Raw genomic sequence first — 25330 nt, forward strand, 5'->3', positions numbered from 1 at the left:
TTCTGCTTTCAAAATATTTTATTAGGTTTTTTATTATTTGATTTTGCTGACAGTTTGATTAAATTATTATTGATAATAAATACTTAGGTTTTAAATAAATAAATATATGTTGATAAATTTACAATAGGAGTTTTAAGTTAAACTTAAAAAAAAGTATGGGCTCAGATATTGTGTTTAGTTTTGTTTTTTTTTTTTTTCTTAATATACCTATGATTTATTTATAATTATTATTATAGGAGACATATTGCACATTTTCAACAATTGCTTATTTGCATAAATCGTTTAACAATTTTTGTTTTTATTATGTATAATTATTATTGTTATTAAGTTGTATTAATTCTTTAATGTGAATTTAATATATTTATGTATATACAAACACATAGGGGTTCATAAATTTTATTTGTTTTTTAATATAGTCCATAAAGGTATAAGTGATTATCATAAGATTATTTTCAAAAAGGATTTTAATTTATTTATATAATTATTATGTATATTTCAGTTTAGGTAAGATGTTTTTGTTTTTGTTTTTGGTCTAATAATAAATTCAAAAATGGACGCGGTGCTTAATCATTTAGTGTCTGAGGCATTTCAAAAATTGGTTTTATTAGACTGAAAAAACTTATTAGTAAAAAAGGCAAAAGTGTTTGTCATCTGTTCAATTGTTATTGTTGGTTTTGTGGTTGTTTGGTATAGGGTATATCATGGTTATCCTTAGACCAAATATTCGAATAATTTAATCCACAAAAATGGATATTCTCTTCTCTCACACTCAAATCTATATATAAATCTTAAAGCTGCATGTGTATGTTTGTGTTGGTAGTAGTGGGAGTTGAAAATTCTCATTTATGTATATATTGCAGAATGTGTTAATGTTGGTGTGTGTGTGAAAGAATCAGTAGTTTGTCTTTTTGACAGACGAAATAAAAGCTCTGTTCATATAAGCTCTGCTTCTAACTGTTTTATAATCAAAATATCCTCAATGGCAAGAAACCGATAATGAAAAATTTTAACTGTGTTGATTTCTGCTTTGCAGTGCTCTTAAACGATCCTGTAGATATTCACATATTGAGGAATAGTTTTGCTGACGTGCCACTTGTAGTGCCGTCAAGCCATCCTGATTAACTTGAGTGATATCTGTACCAGCCGCTATTAGTTGCTTTACAACTGTCATATGACCAAACATGGCTGCTGCATGTAAAGCTGTTTCACCATTCTGAAATTGTGTAAAGAATTAGCCATTTTAGACAAAACAATGTACAATTTTGTTATTAAACAACCCAAAACACAAGTTGACAAATTAAAAAAAACAGTAACTATCTCGAGTAAAAATAAAAGGATGAGATTTGATTCAATTAAATCTCAAAAGTGAAAAAATGAAAAATGATATTTTCAATCAGAAATTAATTGTTACCTTTAAATACATTTTTTTAACCTCAAAAAGAACCTACACCCAGATAAGGAATATGAGCAAAATGTTACTTTGGGACGATGAACACGGAACATGTTTGTAGCAACCATGTTGTTATCTCGAAAATTATGTAGTTGATTTCGGCAACCATGTATATGTTTGCCGAGAAAACAACATTTTTGAAAATGTTCCATGTTCACCGTTCAAAAATAACATTTTGCTCATATTCCTTATCTGGGTGTAGGTTAAAATAATTTCTTTAAGTGTACGTTTTTCTAAAATCTTATTCCAAAAAGACATATACATACTTACGATTTTATTTACTTACCGGTAATAAACCTAAATTTGGTCGGTGTTTTAATAGCTCCGTTACCACAGCCGCATGTCCTTTATGTGCCGCTTTGAATAGTGGTGTTGCACCATCACATCTCACTGCATCAACATTAGCGCCGTTTTGCAAAAGCACCTTGCATATGTGATCATGGCCCATTTGTGCTGCTATCCATAAAGGTGTAGCTCCATCTATGCGTTTCGTATCGGGGTAGGCCCCAGCAGTTAACAATAGTGATAATACTGTTCTATGACCATTTTGCGCCGATATAAACACTGGTGTTGCACGATCCTGGTTAAAATTAAAAACAATTTAATTATAGAGCTATTTGGAGTTCTACTTAATTTTTATTGAAAATAGGATTATATTGAAATGTAGGGGGGCATCATTTGTCTGCAAGGGCGTTAAAAGCATCCATCAAATTTATAGAGATACGTGTAGAAACATCAGCGGGGGCTAAATTATGGGTAACAGTGGAACGGAACAGCAAGCACCCATAGAAAAAAATCATTAACGGCGTGCACGTTTTAAAATCTGACAACGATAAAACGGCACCATGTATTGTCAAAATGACAACACTTTATCTGAAAATGTAATAGTTACGAATTTATAAATAAAAATCCGCTACCGTGACTCGAACCTGCATTGTCTCTACCATACGCGTTAACAGTCGCCTTAGCACATTGTATGTTACCACCGTCGGAGTTGCCATAAGAACGTCTAACGAACATTTTACGACCTCGTGGCCATAGAAAAACGAAAGTCGTTCATGAAATCGTGAACGCCCTTGGACGAAACTGTGAACATTCCGTTTTGATATTTTGTGAACATTTCCTTCTCAAATTACCGTCCGTTCACGATTTCATAACTTAATTTTTTTATTAGTGCATGACCGTATATTCAAGGAACGTCAAGACGTGTTACAATAATGGATTAAGATGAGCGGGAGGGACTATGAGAGCGGTATCAGAAGATACAATAAGACCAAGGACTGTGCTCGAATAAACCACGGCATGGGTCACATCATTTAGGTGCTCGAGCATACCGGATTGAGTTGAAAGGAAATAACCTCCGGTAAGAACAAAACATCGATATATCGACACTAGATGACTGTGAGAGATTTATATGAGACTGTGTTGCATTGTTATATCACACATAATGAATAGAGTCCCATTTTCAGCTCAATGATAAAGGAGCCCCTTTTCACAGCATCGTGTCGCACTATGTATGAAGGAACGCAAGGAACCTTTAACCTTTTCATCCAAGACTTTTTAAATGCAAGGTTATTACTCTCTTTCTTTCTTCACCTATTATAAGATCTTTCTCACTTGTTTAGTATCTAATACAAATTTAATTTATCTTCAATAACTTGTTTGCTCACCTTCATGCAGGCATTTACATTCGAACCACAATCCAAAAGCTCTTTAACTAATTTTACATGACCACCTTGTGCTGCGACAAATAGGGGAGTTCCTCCATCCTTAAAAAACGAAACGATACAAACAACAATTATATAAAATATTTTTTACAAAGTGCTACATATACTCACCACAGAAGGTGTGTCAACGCTGGCCCCCGCCTTAACAAGGATTTTCACCACATCTAAATATCCACCTTGGGCAGCAAAAAATAGGGGTGTTGTCCCGGTGGCACGTCTACTATTTGGATCCGCACCTTGTTCCAACAATTCCAGCACACATGTTGTATGACCTCCAGCGGCCGATAATATAAGTGGAGTTGTACCATCCTATTCGATAGTAAGAAGTATGGAAAATGCTTCAATCTCATGATAATTCAAACAAACCACAATCGCTCTAAAAATGACTACCACACACACACAATTTATTGCATTCGATGCGATTGTGGCTTTAACGTTTTAATTGCGTAATTACTGCAATAAATTTGAAATAAATATTTAATAATGAATTACCAACACTTTGGTTGGCATGTTGCAAATATCCACAACGCATGGATCAACTCATTCAACGGACCGATGCAAAACATGGCACTATACAAAATACACAAGACACGTTGTACTTCTAAATATGAAACGCCATTTGGAAAAATGCTTTTCGCTTTGTAAATGTTCGAATTCCAACAGATATCTATCAAGGAGCCCACAAAGATGCCAAGCACGTTTGTATTACGGCATGGCTGGCATGTTTACAAATTTTCACTTCAAATATCCGAATATCCCAAATTAGTGTCCAGCCCCCAAAATCAATGGAGGCGATATCAAAAACAGTTTCCATTTCACTTGTACCATTACAAGTCAGTCAATTAATTACAAACCTACGTCAATGGATTAGCATTATACAAATTGGCGTAGGTTCATTCATGCGATTTTTGTTTTTGTTTTTCTTTATTTGCGGTTTTGTTTATATTGCTACAGTCAATTGATTATGACGGACACACGGCGACCGAATTGAAGATGGGCAAAACAAAAGCCGCTGAAAGCTGAAATGAGAGCATGCGTGACTCCAGTTTTTGTTAATTAATTAAATTAACATTGTTTGGCATTTTGGAATGCTTAGCTTCCAAGAGTTTGAAAAACGTTCGGAAATTGATATCCACATAGCAAATTAGTTATTAAGTCGATCAGCAAAACAAAAGAGTATGGACATATTTGATGTTCAGTCTATAGTATGTCATCATATATAACATAGTTGATGATCTCCGGCATTTTATATCTTTATTGATATTCTCTGTCTTAAGGCAGTAGCAAACTGCACAGAAAAATATTTCACGAAAATTTCTCCAATTAAAGTCGTAATTGAATTTTAGAAAAATATTCAATAAAAATTATAATTAATTCAAAAATTTTTTTTAATAGTATCAATTAATTTTTTAATTGACTTTGAATTAATTTTTTAATTGATACTATCATTTCTGTGAATTGAAGAAATTTCAATTAAAAATTAATTGGATCAATTAGTTTCGTGATTGAAGACAAAAAATATATGTGTTTGTGTGTGGTGTAGTGAGTAGACCCGTCACTGTTTCATATTTATATGGAGTAGGAGGTCTTGTCTAGCCCTTTTTTCGGTAAGATGGTTGGAATCCCTATACTGAAAATGGAATACATCATCTTTCGAAATCCATAGAAAGAAGCGATCCTCCTCTTCGTCCACCTTTCTTAAATCACAGTTTTGACCAAACACCAAACATTTTTTCAGCCATGGTTTTTCTCCTCCTCCTCCGGGCTACCACTATACCTAATATAACCTACAATAATAAGAGCCTACATAGGGTCATGGGTTCAATCCCAGTTTCGATCAAACACCAACAAGTTTTTCAGCGGTGGATTATACCCTCTCAGTAATGCATTCTGAGTGCTTCAAAGTTTCTTTAAGTGGTTTTGCCATAAGATGAAACGCTGTTCGTATTCGAGCCAGCTGCGGCTGAGGCAGCACTCATTGATAAGAGAGAAGTTCACCAATGTGGTATCACAATGGAAATATCGAGCTGCCACTATACCTAACCCAACCTTACATCTTGGTGAAAATGAAATAGCTCATCCTTAAATATCACAGGGGGAAGAGAGAGCCTCGTCTTTGATCGCTTTTTCGGCAATTTTTATTCCAGATGCATATTAAAATATGGGGTTTTATCTTTTGGCATACTCTATATATAGGGGATCTCCCGATTTGCTTGATATAAGAATTTTCTGAAGATAGGAAATTCCAATGTTTGAAATTTATCAATGTTCTTAATTAATTTGCCTCATCTTTTCCCTGCCCGGGCTGCCACTATACCTAATATAATCTACAATAATACGGGGTCCTCATTGTTTGCAAGAGCCTACATAGGGTCATAGGATCATAGGTTCTTTAAGTGGTTTCGTCATAAGGTGAAACGCCATTCGTACTCGAGCCAGCTGAGGCTGATGTAGCACTCAGTGATAAGAGAGAAGTTTTCCAATGTGGTATCACAATGGAAATATCGAGCTGCCACTATACCTAACCTAACCTTACATCTTGGTGAAAATGAAATAGCTCATACTTAAATATCACAGGGGGAAGAGAGAGCCTCGTCTTTGATCGCTTTTTCGCTAATTCCTCCATATAGAGGGAAACTCTCGATTTGCTTGATATACGAATTTTCTGAAGATAAGAAATCCCAGTGTTTGAAATGTATCAATATTATCAATTCTCATTACCTCATCTTTGCAATCCACATGAACTTTTCCACTATCCAATACACGTCTCAATGTAATATCGTCTCCCCGCAAAGCAGCCAAATGCAGCAAAACATCTGAGGGTGTTTCTTTCTGAAATATCGAAATCACAAAAGATTAATTACAACTGTTTCTTTTCAAAAACACTTATTTTTTCATATGATATTTACTAGTCTAACTAACTACAACCAAATGGATGAATACTAAACAACTGTGATGTCTATTTATCTGCAGCGGTCGAATAACAACACTTGTTCGTTCAAATCTCCAGGCTCAATTTTTTGCCAGCCATCTGACAGACAATAAACTAACGGAGCAAAGCGAAACATCAACAACATTTAAAATACAAACTAATACATAACAATTCAAAATATTCCATCGAACATAGAAACAGTATCCTGCTACAAAAACATGGAGTTAAGTTAACTTACCAAATAAATGTGGCCAGTGATGTCACATCATTCAATGCTTCATGTTGGTAGATACTTTAACGAATTATGTGATAATTGGCAAATTTGGAATTTTACAAGGCGTACATTTACATCGGTTGTAAAGTCTAACGGGGAATGGCCTAAACTATAACTAACCTTAACATGAAGCCAAAAGTTACAATCTAGCCGTTTAAATTTTGAAAGCAATTTAGAAAATATTGCACTTTCTAACAGAAATGAAAAAAATTGTGCAACCCTAACATCAACTGTTTAATTAAAATTATAGTCGAAGAAATCTTCAATTAATAAAATATCCAAAAGGTAAACATTTTCAGATGTTGCTAATTTATGTCAAAATAAATATAAATGTTTCTTAGATCTGCATTTAATATCGAATAACGAATTGAAATATCGCACGAGAACGTTTCTTTCGAAATCGTACCATGTCTATTTTCCATTTGAAGTTAGCATATAAGACCAAAAATGAGTTTTCTCTCCCAGCCGGATCTATACTGAAGACTATGAAAATGCACGTTCGCCAGTTCCAAAACATGTATAACTAGCCGTGAGTTCAAACCCAGTTTCGACCACAAACACAAAAAAGTTTTTCAGCGGTGGATTATCCCACCTCAGTAATGCTGGTGACATTTCTGAGTGTTTTAAAGCTTCTGTAAGTGCTTTCACTACAATGTGGAACGTCGTTCGGACTCGGCCATAAAAAGGAGGTCCCTTGTCATTGAGCTTAATATAGAATCGGCCAGCACTCAGTGGTAAGAGAGAAGTCCACCACTGTGGTATCACAATGGACAGAATAGTCTAAGCGAGCCTGAAATATCGAGCTGCCACTATACCTAACATAACCTAAATATGACAATATTGGACAGATTTTCAGTGAAGAAATTTTATGGACAAAACGTGATTGCAACAAAGTTCGCTGTAGCGTATAAAATGCCAATTATTTAATGCTACATGAATATTAAAATTATTATAACCATAATCAATGAGTTCACCACCAAAACTTTTAATACAAAAAAGGTAGCTACTCTTTCTCGTCTAGAAATAATAGGTCTGTTTTCTTTCAGAAATTTATATCATGCCGAAACGGACCAATGATCGGATTTTCTAGATAGCTCATTCATACATTGTAATCCGTACGCACAGAGAAGGAACGTGATCACCTCAAATATGTTTCAGGGCATAATGTTATTTTTGGAGGGGGGAACATTGATCATTTTTGCCGAAAGAATATTGTTTTCTTTCCCAAAACATTATGCCTGCCGAATTCAGATACTTAATTTCCGAGAAAATGACATGATTGCGACAAACATGTTAATGTTTCTCGTCCAAAAATATAATCATATTCCTTCTCTGGGTGTACTAAAAGAAAACAATCCTAACATGTATAAGTATTTCAACAGGTAGTACTCATACCACACCTCTGCTCACATATGCCAATAGTTGGCATGGGAGAATCAGCAAAAGTGCACCTGATGTCTTTTCAAAAAAAAAAAAAAAACGGAAGATTAACACAAAACATCATCATAAAGAACATTCAACCCACACAATGTACTTGGCATGTCTGTCGATTGCATTTAGTTTGTTAAGCTATTTTCCCAGAAGACCATAGAGCGCCAATGCGATAGCTAAAAACCAGGGGAATTGTTTAATACAATAGTTAGCTATTTGGAGATTGGTGCTGGTGGAATTGTTGGGAAAAAAGCAGCAGTGGCAGCACAATTCAAAGCGTAAATTTGTTGTCGTTCCCACTATGTCGCCCTTCTAAGATCAAAATTGTATATCTTTTGGCATTTAAAGGCATAGACATTAAACATTTTAATGTCGAATACCAAACAAACTGAGGTGAAGAACAAACGAATCATATGGCAACACAGTGGTGCGCAATTTATGGAATGGTTAACACAGAAATTTCCAAAAGGATTATGCGAAAAATGTAAGATTCATTATTGAATCTAAACAAAAGTGTTTTTAATAGACCTACAACCTGGAAACGTGTCAGTCTTTCTTTTCTAGTTTTTAAGTATACACGCAAAAAAATAATTCTTTCCTCCCAAACAAAATTTTAGACAAACAACGTTCGTTTCTCATTTGCTTTTCGCTGTAAGGAAGTGTATTTGGAAGAAAAGTATATACTTTTTGTGATAAACGTTTGTTCTTTTCCAGTATGTAAAAACAATTTCATAAAGACAAACTAAAAAAAAATATTGTTTTTTGCTAATTGCATTTTCCCTCACATCTTTCTCACATTCACGAGGTTTTTTAGTTCTTAACACCTTTTCCTGTAATACCAACAATGTAGAAGAAATTAGACGATTTTACAAATTTTTAATTTTTTTTTACCTTTCGCCTGGACGGAGAATCGAACCGCGGACCATGCACTTTGTAAGCCAACACACTAACCACTGAGCTATGTACCTGTTATGGTCATCAATAGATAAATATCCATATAAGTTATATTTATATAGCATAGCTTGCGGCGCCCACGAACAGAATAAACAAAGTTTGTTTAACAGAAACAAACATTTAGTTTGGCACCGTGGAGCAGTGGTTGCTACGTCCGACTTGCATGCCAAGGGTCGTGGGTTCGATCCCTGGTTCGACCAAAGTTTTTTTTTAACATATATTCCAGATATGTTTGGAAGATTCCGAAAAAATGTTCAACATTACATTGTACTATATTAAATTTTGAACTGTAAAATGTGTCTTATTAAAGACCTAAAGTCAGCAAAGGACAGTGTTTGATATAAACGAAATGGATTGTGTTGTTGTTTCAAAAATAACTTTTTTTATTGAAAAAATAAAAATTTTGTAACAAACGATTTTTTTTTTTGGTGATAAAAGTTTAAAATTTTCGAAGCAATTCAAAAAACTCTAACAAAAGAAAAACGTTTTCGGTACACGTTCTCCAAACGTTTTTTTTTTTTCTTTGCGTGTAGGAGAACATTTTTTTATGGCATAAAAATGTTACAGCTATAACCATTTACGACAGTATCGATTCATTAAATAGATATTTCACGAATAAAATTACACGTTACATTTAATAGTCTTTGCTATCAGTGAAATAACAGCAATCTCTTAGATATGAAAAATGCTTCATACCAATGCACACAGGAATGGTATTTACGACGAACATAGATAAATACTCTAATGAAAATCATATTTATATGTTATGTATGAAAAAATCGAAATTAATGAACCGATTACACTGTATCCTAAGTACTATGGAATTAATTTCGAATTTTGCTAAGAAATAATTTGAAGTTGCACGAATCACCAATTTTAATATAGAACATACTTTATTTCTTTAGATATTTGCCAGCTAAAAAGGTCCTATAAATAAAATGAGCAATTAAGACTGACAGTCGTACAATATGTATTTCAACAAATCACTAACTTTTTGAAGCATCTGTCATTGGCGTTGTTCAATTTTGCAGTTTGCTACTTCATATTTTTGTTGAATAAATTCTATACAGTTTAGTACATATTTTTTATGAAATTTATCCCCAGCATAAGTTAATATTACGCGTATGGTTCACATTTCAAATAATGGCAGAGCTATAATAAAATACTAGTAAAATGTAAAAACAGTACTGTAATAAAATCAATAACGCTGTTCAACTAACAAAATGATTTCTTTCACAACTCTGTGTATATTTCAATGCCAATTCTAGGCTAACATCAGCAGCGTTAACATTGAGAATTTGTAAAAGTGGCACAAAACGTGGCACATTCATTTTTGAAAGTGACACAAAAAGTTGCACCCTTTTTCATTGAAACCTTTACTTTTAATATTCAGGAGGAGCGGTGCACGTGTCCACTGGAAACATTTAGTGTACCATTCAAAAAAAGTGAACCCTCTTTTAGTTCATGTCAATGCAGATAAATATAATTCATTCTTGTCAAAAATCTCTCCAGAACAAATAATTAACATAGAACTATGTAGTGTGATCAAAACGGAATGTTTTTTCCACAGATTTCAGTATGCTTTCCCAAGACCTCAAACAAATTTATCGATCTGTACAGGACGTTTGTGTTTAGTAGGTCGACACGTAATCCGCACATTTGTGTGCCACTCATTCGAAACTCGATGTTTATGAGATCCTTTGTTGTCAGGATTGCCAGGTGTTGGAATGTTCTGCCATTTGACCTGCGTATTTGTCCCATAAGCCTAGTACTAAGATCATGTTTTCGAACGAAAAACTGTTATACTCCATATAAAAAACGTTAGCGCGGAATAAATGCGAAATTTTTGTTTTGAACATTTTCCAACAAATATTTATACAACCCTGAATTTTTCGAACGAAAAAATAGTCAGACATATTATTTCGCATAAATAAATTAGCATCCCTGGGTTTGGGACCCTATTTACGGAGATAGATGAAGATATTCGGTTTTCGCAGAAACGAACTTAGTACTAAGCAATAGTAATAATGTGTTTCGTCGTAAAATCTTGCATCATTTTTATATTTATTCCCATCCTTAGGTTTGGTATATAGTCATTCGCGATATGGAATTATTACAAATGGTCTTATTGATGTATGATTGCCACTACCTGAAATGGACTTCATGATTATCAGTTTTATAATTAACGGTTGTTAATATATTTTATTTTGTTTTTATGGTTGGGGAACCATTAAATTGAATTATTTTTATAAGTTTTTATTATACCCTTCACCATAGGATGGGGGTATATTAACTTTGTCATTCCGTTTGTAACACATCGAAATATTGCTCTAAGACCCCATAAAGTATATATATTCTGGGTCGTGGTGAAATTCTGAGTCGATCTGAGCATGTCCGTCCGTCCGTCTGTTGAAATCACGCTTGTTTCCGAACGAAACAAGCTATCGACTTGAAACTTGGCACAAGTAGTTGTTATTGATGTAGCGGATTGGATGAAATTTGCTTCTCTTAGAGCAATCGCAAGCCAAATTTGGGGGTCCGTTTATATAAGGGGGCTATACGTAAAAGTGGACCGATATGGCCCATTTGCAATACGATCCGACATTGCAAATGGGCCATATCGGTCCACTTTTACGTATAGCCCCCTTATATAAACGGACCCCCAAATTTGGCTTGCGATTGCTCTAAGAGAAGCAAATTTCATCCAATCCGCCTGAAATTTGGTACATGGTGTTAGTATATGGTCTCTAACAACCATGCAAAAATTGGTCCATATCGGTCCATAATTATATATAGCCCCCATATAAACCGATCGCCCGATTTGGCTTGCGGAGCCTCTAAGAGAAGCAAATTTCATCCGATCCGGCTGAAATTTGGTACATGGTATTGGTATATGTTCTCTAATGACCATGAAAAATTGGTCCACATCGGTCCATAATTATATATAGTCCCCATATAAACCGTTCCCCAGATTTGATCTCCGGAGCCTCTTGGAGGAGCAAAATTCATCCGATCCGGTTGAAATTTGCAACGTGGTGTTAGTATAAGGCCGCTAATATACATGCCAAAATTGGTCCATATCGGTCTATAGTTATGTATAGCCGATCCCCAATCACACAAAAATTGGTCCATATCGGTTCACATTCATGGTTGCCACTCGAGCCAAAAATAATCTACCAAAATTTTATTTTTATAGAAAACATTGTCAAAATGTTATTTCTATAGAAAACATTGTCAAAATTTTATTTTTATAGAAAATTTTGTCAACATTTTATTTCTATAGAAAATTTTGTCAAAATTTTATTTCTATAGAAAATTGTTTCCAAATTTTATTTCTATAGAAAATTTTTTCCAAATTTTATTTCTATAGAAAATTTTTTTCCAAATTTTACTTTTATAGAAAATGTCAAAATTTTATTTCTATAGAAACTTTAAACTTAATTATATACGTATTTAATCGGCCGTTTTTAGTTTAATATATACCACGTATGGACTATGTGGTATATATTACGGTGTTAGGAAGTTTTAAGATACCTTGCCATCGGCAAGTGTTACCGCAAGCCAAGTAATTCGATTGTGGAAGACAGTCTTCAGTAGAAGTTTCTACGCAATCCATTGTTGAGGGTACATAAGCTTCGGCCTGGCCGAACTTACGGCCGTATATACTTGTTATTAATTAGGATAGAAATTATTATCATTGAATGTTACATATTGATACTCAGGATTTATATGCTATACAATACAGTTTTTTGGCCATACGGCTTTTTTGTTTTATATATTTTTTATAAAATAAAAATAAAGTTAAATTAAGTGAAATTGGAAAAAAAATATATTTTTTTTTTAATTTCTTCATCCAAATGAACTTCCAAGGCACAACTTCTAAAGCAATGCAAAGGATCAAAAAATTGTGTACTTCCGTCAAATGGCAAGCTAACGTAAAATTCATTGGAGATGATCCAAGTTTACACTACTTCCGGATCATAAATTGGCGATTCAAACTACTTTTTTGGAAGCTCTTTTTTTTTGCTGGGAATAAATAATAATTATTTGATTAAAGCAAATATAAAATTACCTTTATTCAATTTTAGTTGAACAAAAGGGCAAAAGATAGAAATTTTCTTAAAATTACCTTTTTGACAAAAAGAACCAAATCTGTAATGAATAGTAATTTCTGTGAAAAGCTTTGTTCTTTCGAATCCAATGTTAAATGTTTAATCTTAATTCCTTCATGTGTATATTAAATGATCATTTTCTAGAGTGTATTTATAGTGTTTGTGTAGTGTTTTTTAATGATATCTAGAATGTGTTGCTATGTGCTTATATATGTGTGTTTGTAATCACAATCATAATTGTCTTTTATCAGAACGCAATTAACTCTTAACGGTAGCAACGATAACAACAACTATAACAGGTGGTGCTTGCAGTTTAACAACAAACAAAAAGCAGCAACAATAACAAGATATTACACACAAACAATTGAAATAAGCGGCATAATTATCTTCTTACCTTCAGAGACATCTTTTTTTTTAGATTTTTCTTTGGGCGTGTAATTAACTCTTTTCCGTGAACATTTAGTTAAAGCATGGCTTCTTGGATGTTGGTTTCTTGGTTCGATAGGTGGTGGATGGATGAATTCTTCTTGTTGGGATTTCTTTCCTTTTGCAATTTCCTTTTACTAACCAAGTTAGACAGACACAGATGTGAGTTTAGTGCGGTTATTATGATGCGATTGCTTCTCTTTCAATCCAGTGATTTTTTTTAATCTTTTATTGTCATTCTTTCGTTTAAGGTTTCTTGGGCTTCCTATTCTATTGTGGTTTCAATTCAATAGAAATTAATATTTTCACGAATGCAATTATTTAGTTCCATAGAACATTCAACTTTAAAGTAAGGGAATTGTTTGCCTTGAGAAAATTATTGGAATAGGGATTCCCATTAGAATTCTTACTCCCAAAAAATCGAATTTTTGGGGAACATTGAAAAATCGACTTCTGACATCTCGACTTCCGACTTTCAAAATAAAAAGATATATTTTTCGTGTTTTTCTTAAAAGACTGATATGAAAAGTTTCCTTATATCAACGAATTGTATCATTAAAATTGAGCCAATGAAACAAATTCGTAAATACAACGAAATGTTTAATTAGTTAAACAAATTGTCTGTTAAATAAGGAAAGGTTTCATACTATTAATGAAAATTATTACTATTATTATACTAATGAAAAAAATTTTTTGTAACAATGCCAAAATGTCTCATTAAATTTTAATGAATTTTTCTTTGTATGAATTATGGATTTTGGCCAATATGAAAATTCAAATTTTAAAATTACAAAAATGCAACTTGGAATTTTTGAAAACAAAAAAACGATTTTCGATTTTTGTATCTCTATATGGGAGCTACGTTGTCTTAAACCATTCCGGCAAAAATTTGTGGAAGTTCTTCCCAAGTCATTACTTTTAATATACACCCAAAAATGCACTTCCAGAGTTTCGCTCAATTTTTATTGAACTAGAAGATCTTTTGGGGTAATAAGTTTTTGATTATCCCTAGCCACCGTGGTGCAATGCTTAGCATGCCCGCCTTGCATACACAAGGTCGTGGGTTCGATTTCTGCTTCGACCGAACACCAAAAAGTTTTTCAGCGGTGGATTATCTCACCTCAGTAATGCTGGTGACATTTCTGAGGGTTTCAAAGCTTCTCTAAGTGGTTTCACTGCAATGTGGAACGCCGTTCGGACTCGGCTATAAAAAGGAGGTCCCTTGTCATTGAGCTTAACATGGAATCGGGCAGCACTCAGTGATAAGAGAGAAGTTCACCAATGTTGTATCACAATGGACTGAATAGTCTAAGTGAGCCTGATACATCGGGCTGCCACCTAACCTAACCTAACCTAACCTATCCCTAGCATGGCCATGAAGGTTTATATGGTATATGTGGAGTAAAAAACACTGCTATTACAAAAAATTTGGATCCACAAATAAATCAAACATTAAATTATATTGTCTTGATTGGCCCAAAACACTTAGCGATCGACATACAATGAACAATGTCATATGGATCATTAATGTTTTAGGGAGATACACGACACTTGATGGTTGCTTGCAGGCAATCATGTTGGTAATATTACTGCAACTTATGTTTTGAAATCGATTGAATGTAGTTCCGATGTTTACATGAATCCAGTAATTAATCATTGAACTTCTTAAACAATTAATTGTCAAACTTGTTATCGTATCGAATAGTTACAGTTGCATAATTCCCGTTCTGTTGATGATGAGATTTAAAAAAGTTATTTGTCGATCAAAAAAGACAATTTGTTTGGAAGCATCCCATCGACTAGATGTCATCAGATATGATAGTTTTTATGATCCAATCTACAAACAACTCCAAATTCTATTCATTCCGGCCAATACCAATATGTTACAGACTGTTATGTTGGTAACAGGTTTTAAATCATATTTAATTATAAACATTGCCAATATTACATTGGCCAGTTTTGCAAAGAATTGGAGCATTAGTAACGAAAAGCTCTGTTAGAAATGCCGTCTATAATTCCCAAAGAGAAGAATCTTACATATATCGAATGTTGTAAGGCAACTTTTTCTTTTCTATTAGCTTCTTACATTGAATGCATATTGGATGTAAGTGTGCTTGTTGGCATTCCACTTCTTCTGTTTCGCCCAACTTAAATGATCTAAATTTTCTTTTCATTGCCGTCTGTTTTTTTTTGTCCCTCAATCATCCAGCTGCTCGTTCAAAGAGCACAAATCAAAATCGTGATGTAATTATAGTGACTATAATTTGTTTCCGTTGGAAAAGCTCTCACATCATTCATTTACAATGGACGAAATGGAATGACCCCTTCATATTGTATAATAACTATCGGTAATAACACTGAAAAAAATGCAAGCTTATAAAATGCAAGAACTTTGCAAAGATAATACTTTAGAGCTAATAGTGAGCCGATTTTAGAAATCACTGAATTTTTTTTTCAATAAAAAATGTTATTTAGTTTTTTTTGTAACGTATCGAAATATTGGTATCAGAACCCATAAAATAAAATAAACTTAAATCTAGTAAACAAGTAGTGAAATAGAATGCCATTTTGTATTCACTAATAGAAAAAACTACTTTCCGAAATTGTGAACGGATGGTAACAAAATGAAACGAAAACATCCAGGAAAAATCAAAAAGGAATGCATACACAAGGTCGTGGGTTCGATTCCTGCTTCGACCGATGGATTATCCCACCTCAGTAATGCTGGTGACATTTCTGAGGGTTTCAAAGCTTCTCTAAGTGGTTTCACTGCAATGTGGAACGCCGTTCGGACTCGGCTATAAAAAGGAGGTCCCTTGTCATTGAGCTTAACATGGAATCGGGCAGCACTCAATGATAAGAGAGAAGTTCACCAATGTGGTATCACAATGGACTGAATACTCTAAGTGAGCCTGATACATCGGGCTGCCACCTAACCTAACCTACGGTTTCGTCCACGGACATTCACTATTTCATGAACGGCGTTTCTTTTTCTTTGCTCATGAAAAGTCTTGAAATAATCGTTAGACGTGCGCATGGCAACTTCGTCGGTGGTCCAAAGTGCGAAGACGAGTGTTAATGTGTATGGAGATGATAAACCAGATCCGAGTCACGGTAACAGGAAACAATTTTAGAAATATATATTGATTAATTTGTAACGTAAATTTTAGTGTAAAAGAAAAACAAAAAAATGTTTAAAAAATATTTTCCACATTATTTAGTATTTAAGGATCTAAAAAAAATGATAAAATGTTATACAAAAAAATACAATAATAAAAGTTGATCGATGCGTTGTTTGGCATTAAAAGTTAAATCGTGCATGCCTGAATATAAATTCGTAATCATTACTTTTTCAGATCATGAACACTGATTGTTGCTTTGGCAACATATGGTGTCATTTTATCGTTGTCAGATTGACACCATCAGTTCTCCGTTTAACACCACGCATGAACGGATCGTTTTGAAACGTACACGTCGTTCAGGCTATTTTCTATGGGTGTTGCTCTTTTAAAATAATAACTAATAATATATTTTGTTCTATTCGCGATTCAAATTCCTAAATCATATATTTATTGTATGTCCAAACTCATTCATTTTTTCACAATGTATAAAGCCTCAGATTTGTGTGTATTCCGCTTTCAAATCAATTTTCAATTAAAGGTGAATATGCAATTCTGCCCATGATTATACAATACATTCGTGTACGGTGTGCAGTGGGTGATTCGGGTGTTTGAATGGCATCTTCATTGGTAGTTGGTTATCACGGATGTTTCTTCTCATATTAATTGCATTTTGAACAAAACTATTAGAAACCTAAACATAAGTGTAAGCGGATCAAAAACCCCTCTCATCGGTAAATATGTTGTATTGGTAAAAAGTTCGAGCACTGATTGATTTGGATTTTCAGTAGCAATAGTAGCAGCATTTAATTTTCACTTGTCAGTCCAGCTGACGATGGGATTGATGTAAACGAAAACTTACCTATTGTGGTGATGAGCGTGTTTAAAATAACATTATATTGTTCATTTCGTATTATTTATTTGAGTAAATCAATCACGACCAGTAAAGACAACTACTCTTACTTCTATTAAAAAAACGAAAATTTTGTGCCATTTCATATTTTTCTTATATTTAAGATGAAATTCATTACAAAATGTGCAGAAGTTTGTTTAGCCATTCGCAACTTTCTAATGCAATACTGTTGACTTTTTGAAATTCAAAAAAAAGTCCACTTTTCAATTTTTTAAATTACTTGACTTTTTCAAAAGTTAACATTTCATGTTTAGTTCAATGACAAGGGATCTCATTTTAGAAAAGCTTTGAAACAGTCAGAAGTGTCGCCAGCATTTTTGAGAGGAGTTAATCCACCACTGAAAAACTTTTTGGTTACTCGAAAGTGGAAAGGAGCCAATTCACCACAGTGGCTCCTTTGACAGGAGAATGTTACGCTCAATCATCAAAAAGCCGAAAATCGCGACGTAAAAGGACGACTTTTTCATAATTGTTTTGAAAATGGAAGTCGTTGACTCGATAAGTGCGCTTTTTCCAGCCCTGGCAACAAGCGCAACCGTGAACACAAACAAACAAATGTCGTCTCCCATTTGCTTTTAGCTATAAGGAAGTTTGTTTGGGAGAAAAGTATATACTTTTTATGATAAATGTTGATTCTTTTATAGGACCCAAAAACAATTTCATACAGCCTAACAAACAAAATGTTTTTTTTTTTTGGCTAATTGTTTCTTCTTCACTACCACGAGGTTTTTAATACAAACAATGTTGAAGAAATTATTAGATTTTAAAATTTTTTTTTAATTTCACCATTCGGCTGGATGGAGAATCGAACTGCGGAACATACAGTGTGTACGTTAGGTGGCAGCCCGATGTATCGGCTCACTTAGACTATTCAGTCCATTGTGATACCACATTGGTGAACTTCTCTCTTATCACTGAGTGCTGTCCGATTCCGAACGGCGTTCCACATTGCAGTGAAACCACTTAGAGAACCTTTGAAACCCTCAGAAATGTCACCAGCATTACTAAGGTGGGATAATCCACCGCTGAAAAACTTTTTGGTGTTCGGTCGAAGCAGGAATCGAACCCACGACTTTGTGTATGAAAGGCGGGCATACTAACCATTACACCACGGTGGCTCCCAGTGTGTAAGCGAACACACTATACACTGGGCAACGTAGCTGGTTTTGTCATCAACAGACAATTATCGCTATAGTCATCAGTGCACAAGCAACATAAACAAACAAGCAGTTATATTTATAAAGCATAGTTTTCGACGCCCACGAGCCGAAATAAAAAACTTTATTTGACAGAAACATTCATTAAGTTGACCATAAGTCGTGGATCAGTGGTTACATTCCCGCCCCGCATACAAAGGGTCGTGGGTTCGATTCCTGCTTTGACCGAACACCAAAAATTTTTTTTTTCTTATACTCCAAAAATGTTCGGAAGATTCCGAAAAGATGTTCGACATTACATTTTTACTATGAAACTTCAAAATGTGTCTTATTAAAGACTTAAAGGCAGAAAAGAACATTGTTTGATATAAACGAAATGGACTGCGTTTTTAAATCAAAAACAATTCAATGTTAACGATACAAAATTAAGAAAACGCCACAAGAAAAAATTATACGGTAAAATTCAGTATATGCTGCAAAGTCTCTTGAACAGTTTTAACTAAATTTTCTTTTTATTTTACCCAGTTTTGTTGGCTTAAGGTGTGTTTTATTAAAGGCTTCCTCATATAACGAAGGCCGCCTAAAGGCGGAATTGGGCATTAGAGGGTTATGGAAAAATTGTTAGCGCCAAAAGAAGGCATTATTGTCTAAAAGAAAAGACTTTTCTCTCAGCGTACTTGGAAAAGAAAAAAGAGTTTTTTCACTATGTTAAGGTACCGGCATGACCCATCTAACGTATTATCCTGACTTTTCCCTATCCGACCTAAACTTTGTTTCCACAAACAACCAACTCGGTAGCTCTAACATATTGGATCGCCCGATTTTCACATTTATGACACAAGTCTACTTCTTACATGTGTAAGCCAAGGGTAAAAACGGTTGAAATTTAGACGTATATATGTATCACCCGTCGAATATACCAATTGGCGCAATGTTTTCTTTTTGGAAATACCGCTCAAATATGGCGGTACACAAAATCTTTATATTATGTTTTTGTAATCGGCTCCACCCAACTTTAGGTCTTAGGTATTTGTTTTTGCTTTTTCATTTTATTGCAAATGTTTAATTTATGATGCTCCAGATTTCTCTTGGATTCATGACGGAAAACCAAAACCACAACATATGTATTTTGCTTATGATAAAATATTTTTAATTGAATTCAATTAAACAACTATTAGAAAATTCTTAATTATGATTGTATTTAATTTGAAAATGACCATAAAATGAAATGAATTCACTATTCGAGTGATTTTGTCTGGACACCACCACTTGAACTTTTTATTTATAAACATACACCAAAATATTGCTAACAATTGGCCAATTGCCATATGCCTTCCGAAATGGGCAAACAAGCAAGTGCTAAAAATTTTACTAAAAAACTTTGTGTTCGTGAAACCAATTTGTAGCTAAATGGCAATGAAGAAAGTCGGGGAAGAAACAAAACCAACGCCAAGAAATGACGGTGCAACCAAACCCAAAGTCATTATTTTTCTGCATTTGTGCTTAAGCAATCAAATGTCATTCAGTTATTAAGCGGCCGATCAATCGTGTCTACCGGTGATTATCATTTTTTCCTTCACACATTGACACTTAGCTTTTTCTGCATTCATGTTATAAAATTAAGCTGTGGAAAATTCATTAGAGACAATTTGTGGCTTTTGTTTCACTCTATGTAAAGGGGTCATTGTTGTTTTAATTTGATGGCGAATTATAGAAGCTGGACAGCACAATTGAAAGATAAATGCACTTGGTAGTTTAGAAAAAAATTACGCTTATTTAGCCGTATTATAGTGTTGCTAAAAGATCTAAACTTTGATATTCTTATACACCCTATTATAGATTATGAATTCAAATTAATACTCAAAATCATGGCATTTATGAGATCACACAGTTATTATTGAACTACCGCACCGGTAAGATCTTAAGTAAAGCTCTTCGTTGGCCAATGGTTTTTGTTATAAAATCTTCTTCTCTTGATACTTTTGTTTATAAATGGTTATTTTATGTAAAATCATTAAGATTTTCGTTTTTTTAATTTCTAATTAGAGAAAATGAATCGGCCACAAGAAACTGTTTAAAACTTATCACATATTTGCATATTTTTTTTTTTTGTATTTAAAATCAAAGAATATCACAACATATAGGTAGCAACAAAAACGATTCACTGTTTTTGTTTGAAACTCACAATGAATGAACACATTGTTTATGTCTCAAGGGAAATCTTGGCAATCACCTCTCGTTAGTCCGAAGAAAATACGAAACGTCATGTATGATTCGTAGCAGAAATGCAACTAACTAAATGTTATACCTATGTGAGCAGTTGGTCATGAGAGCTTTCTTATAACATATTTCTCTATTTTTATGAATGTTTGTTTTCTCCTCCCCAGTGTTGCCAGTATTGGAGATTTCCACCCGAATTGGGTATATTTTTGAGTTGGGGACTTGGGGATTTGGAGGGGAATTTCCGTAAATTTGGGGGTTTTTGTGTTTTTTAATCTGTTTTCGGTATAACAAAAAACACGAAATTCTTTTTGTTTCTACATAATTAGAAAAGAAGCACAGCGTCAAAATAAAAATTAAAAAGAAAACATTGCTCATCTTTATTCCCCAAATTGGAGGTTTTTGTGTTTCTTTAATCTGTTTTCGGTATAACAAAAAAACGAAATTCTTTTTGTTTCTAAATAATTAGAAAAGAAGCACAGCGTCAAAATTAAAATTAAAAAGAAAACATTGCTCATCTTTGTTCCCCAGTGTGTAATAGGCTGCAAATGGTGCATTTGGGCTAGAAGCGGACACAGGACTTTATTTTGATGGTCTAAGTGCTAATTTATAATTTTATTTAGCCAGGCTAAGACATTTTTCTACAATTATGAAACCATTTCGTGAGAAATAGGACCTAAATGTTGCGCACTCATCAGTTTTCCTCACTGATTTGGACCATATAACCCAGAAATACAGAAATGATGACGAAGGTTCACCTTCATATTGATCTAACACAATGTAGATATAGCACAAGTCAACATTTTTCATTTGTGGTACTTTTTACAGGACCGAAAACTAACGAAAAGCGTGTAATTCCTAATTACCGCGTGTTCATACATACTCGTATTGTTGAATTCCTAATTTAGTGTTATGATGGAAAAATAATAACATTAATTACATGCTACCAAAAAAGGTTTAAACTCCTCAGTTATTATAGGTTATTTTTTGGAAATGTTGTGGACAAGAGACAGAAGAAATGATGGTAACACTTACGAGTACATACCCTCGAAATTTGAGAGACCACGTTTGAAACTTATCATAGATACGGTGGATATTTATGTAAAACTTTTCTTATGTATGTAGCTATATCTATGCTTGTTATTTTTAAGGATTGTATTAATTTAAGTCCTTTATGAAATGATACACTCAAAAAAGTGCACCCTATATTTCACTAAAACCGTTTTAATTCTATTTTAGTACAAGGAATTATAACGTTTAAGAAAGTTTCCATGACTTTAATTATTTTTTATGTACGTTAGTTAAATTAACTTAACTGGTGTCTCCCACAATTTCAGAATTTCTTAAAATTTGGAAATTATACTAATAATGCGCCCATTTTGAACTTCGTATGGCACTAAGAACAGTTTTGCAATTTTGGACTCTAATTTTTTCCTTCATACTAAGAAATGTTCTTTAATAAGTGAAAAATAATAAATTTTCTTGAATTTGTCGAAAAATATGTACTTATTTTTGTGAAATCGGCGTGACATCTGTGCTTCTACTGTAGTTTAGTTAAAATTTTCTAAAATTAATCTATTTTTTTCTAAAACTAAAGAAATTTTTCTTTCCTAGTGGGTTCACTGTTTTTTCAGAAAAAAAAATAGTTTTATTTTAGCCGAATAAACAACAGTGGTAGTGATATTGGAAAGAATTGAGTTTTTAAAACGTATCTTGTTCTTTTAGAGAGTTTTCGCCTGAATACTGTATAGACAAATGTCACCAATATTTTGGAATTTATTCTACTAAATTTTAATTTTAAACAAAAATTTCTATTAAAGTTCTAATTTTAACCAAAATAATTATTAATCGTATAAACTTTAAAAATTTGTTCATGAAAAGATTTGTCACACAAAAAAATGTTCTGATTCAATAACAAAATTAATTGATCCAATTAATTTTTTAATGGAAATGTCTTCAATGACGAAACTGATAGTATCAATCACAGTTTTAATTAGGCATCAAAAAATATTCGATTAAAACATTAATTGATTTGATTTAAAAATTTAAATTAATTTTTTAATTGATTCAATAAATAATGCAATTGATGTTGATTGCAAAACTCAATTAATTTTTTATTTTATTTCTTTTTTAATTAGTTTTTAAAAACGTAACTATTTTTTTTTTAGTTTGATTAAAAACTTTATTGTTTGAAAAAGAAAATTTTAATAAAAAAATTTGCATCACTTTTTTTACATGACTACCGGGTTGATTAAAAAGTTAATTGTATAAATTAGGCATCAAAAAATATTCGATTAAAAAATTAATTGATTTGATTTAAAAATTTTAAATTAATTTTTTAATTGATTCAATAAAAAATTTAATTGATGTTGATTGCAAAACGCAATTAATTTTTTATTTGATTTCTTTTTTAATTAATTTTTAAAAACGTAACTATTTTTTTTAGTTTGATTAAAAAATTTATTGTTTGAAAAAGAAAATTTTAATAAAAAAATTTGCATCACTTTTTTTACATGACTACCGGGTTGATTAAAAAGCTAATCAATTAATTTTTTAATTAAAAATTTAAAAATTTTCAATCATTCACTTAATTAACTTAATGTTTTTAGCTTCATTAAAAAGTTAATTTATTAATTTAAAAAAATGTCAACTTCAATCAACTTCTTAATTGGAAATATTTTGGTGATATTTTTTTCTGTACAAATATTCTTTGAAATTAAAGATTTGGAAAAAACTAAATTATAACTTTTTTGACAAATTTTATTATAACTTGATATGGAGTTTATTGAAGAATAGTAACCGTCAAAATGGTAAAAAATAGTACGAACTTACACCCAGAAAAAAGTGAACCCACCATGAAGAAAATATTTTAGAAAATAGTAACTAAAATATTTTAGTAATTGCAACATGTCACAAATAAGTTCATAATTTTTGTCAAAATTGAAGAAAATTTATTAAAAATGTTAATTATTTTTCAGTTGTTTGTCAGAATTTTGAATATTTTGAAAAAATTGGAGTTAACAATTGTCAAAATGTCTTTCGCACTATATAAAGTTCAAGACAGACACAATTTAAGGAAAATTTACTCATTTCGGAAACTTATGAACGCAATTTAAGTAAACTTCGCCCATTTTAGAAAAATATGAACTAATTTGAAAATTTAGTATAAAATTGTGTATTTCATTTGTACACAACATTTTTTTATTTTTGTTCATATCATTAAAGTAAGCAAAAAAGTTAAAATAAAGAAAATTTTTCACATCTGGCAAAATTTTACTAAAATCGACTAATTTTCATTAACTAAAAAAGGTAAATCGCAAAAAGTCATTCTTTTTTCCTGACAGTAAAGTAAAAAATATATTTTTTCTGTGTATAACTGATATATTTATTATTTTTTAAACTTTGGCTGCTTTGCTTTTGTGAGTTCTTTTTATGTAACTTTGTCCACAAAATTCTTTCGCTTCATATATTCATAATCCATCTTCTGTTTTGTTCTTTAAGCTGTTTAATTTTAAGTGACCACCTTCATTACCTGCAAGCAAGCATATGCACATCTTGGCTAAACTTAAAGGAAACATGACTAGACGCACATGAAACTTAATTGCGGACAACAATTCGCGAAAAAAAATAAAATCAAACTACCCTTATACACTCCACCACTTGCTATTTGTCTATTTATTTGTGTTAAAGAATGTGTGTATGTACACAGAATTCGAATGCGAGTTCTATGACTCTAGCGCAAAGGATAACAACCTTCATACGAAAAAAATCAATACAAAAATAACAAAATAAAGAAACTTCTTTGGATCTTTTCGCACTTTTAATTTTCATTATGGCATATGCCTTTTCACTATGTTTAACACATTTTGGACGATTCACTTAGTTTCTCCGCAATATTCACCTTTTCTCCATAACGTTGCATACTTTTAGGCACAATATACACAATTTCCTGCTGGATTTCTAGTTTTTCAATAGTAATTCTGTTTTATAGCTTATTTTTCCAAATATTCAATTTGTTTTTGTTCTTACTTAAATTTTGTACTAAAATCCGACTGATAATAAAGTAAATGATATGTAAATACAAAAACAATTGGTTGTAATCTGTCATAACCACATTCAACACAGTTCGTTATTAATTCACGATAGGAATAAATGACTATTAACAATAGTCTACCAAATATGGTATAAAAAACATATTAGGGTATTTACTAGGGCTGTCATTCGGGATAAATCCCGTCCCGAAAGTCCCGGGATTTCGTTACCGAATCCTGAAAATTTGCTAAATTTGTGACATTTATGATTGTTTATTAATAAACTGGAGTCTTCATTTAGTGCAAACAGCCATTAGATTTAATACCCGACAAATTGAATTAAAAAGCATTTATGGTACACCTTGAGTAAGAATTTATTATACATGAAGTATGTTATAAACGGCACAATTTCACCAAAAATCGAAGTAAATGAGTTCATGTGAAATGGAATTCATGCTATATAAAATAAAAAATGATAGAAGGTCCGTCGACAATATGACAAGATCGAGCTTATCTGGTAAAAATTTTTATGCCTTGATATATTTTATAATACATATTTTACATTTTCAAGTTAAAAACAATGA

At 32.5% G+C, this 25330-nt stretch overlaps 1 protein-coding gene across 11 annotated transcripts; it reads right to left on the minus strand.

Moving 5' to 3' along the window:
* Window positions 1-24772, minus strand: LOC142223231 (uncharacterized). Of its 11 annotated transcripts, none has more exons than XM_075293089.1 (7): window positions 24617-24750; window positions 13275-13443; window positions 5899-6009; window positions 3289-3486; window positions 3121-3219; window positions 1737-2030; window positions 1-1213 (listed from the first exon to the last, which is right to left on the minus strand). In XM_075293089.1, exons 2-7 carry the CDS (start codon window positions 13284-13286, stop codon window positions 1007-1009), a joined length of 921 nt encoding a protein of 306 aa, XP_075149204.1. In that variant the 5' UTR covers window positions 13287-13443; window positions 24617-24750; the 3' UTR covers window positions 1-1006. The 11 variants fall into 11 exon arrangements, with proteins under 11 accessions (XP_075149204.1, XP_075149200.1, XP_075149203.1 ...); XM_075293085.1 differs by having other exon boundaries at window positions 13275-13576; XM_075293088.1 differs by lacking the exon at window positions 24617-24750 and adding an exon at window positions 20681-20780.
* Window positions 24773-25330: the final 558 nt, after the last annotated feature.

The sequence above is a fragment of the Haematobia irritans genome, chromosome 2 (genome assembly GCF_050003625.1).
Source record: "Haematobia irritans isolate KBUSLIRL chromosome 2, ASM5000362v1, whole genome shotgun sequence".
NCBI lineage: Eukaryota > Metazoa > Arthropoda > Insecta > Diptera > Muscidae > Haematobia > Haematobia irritans.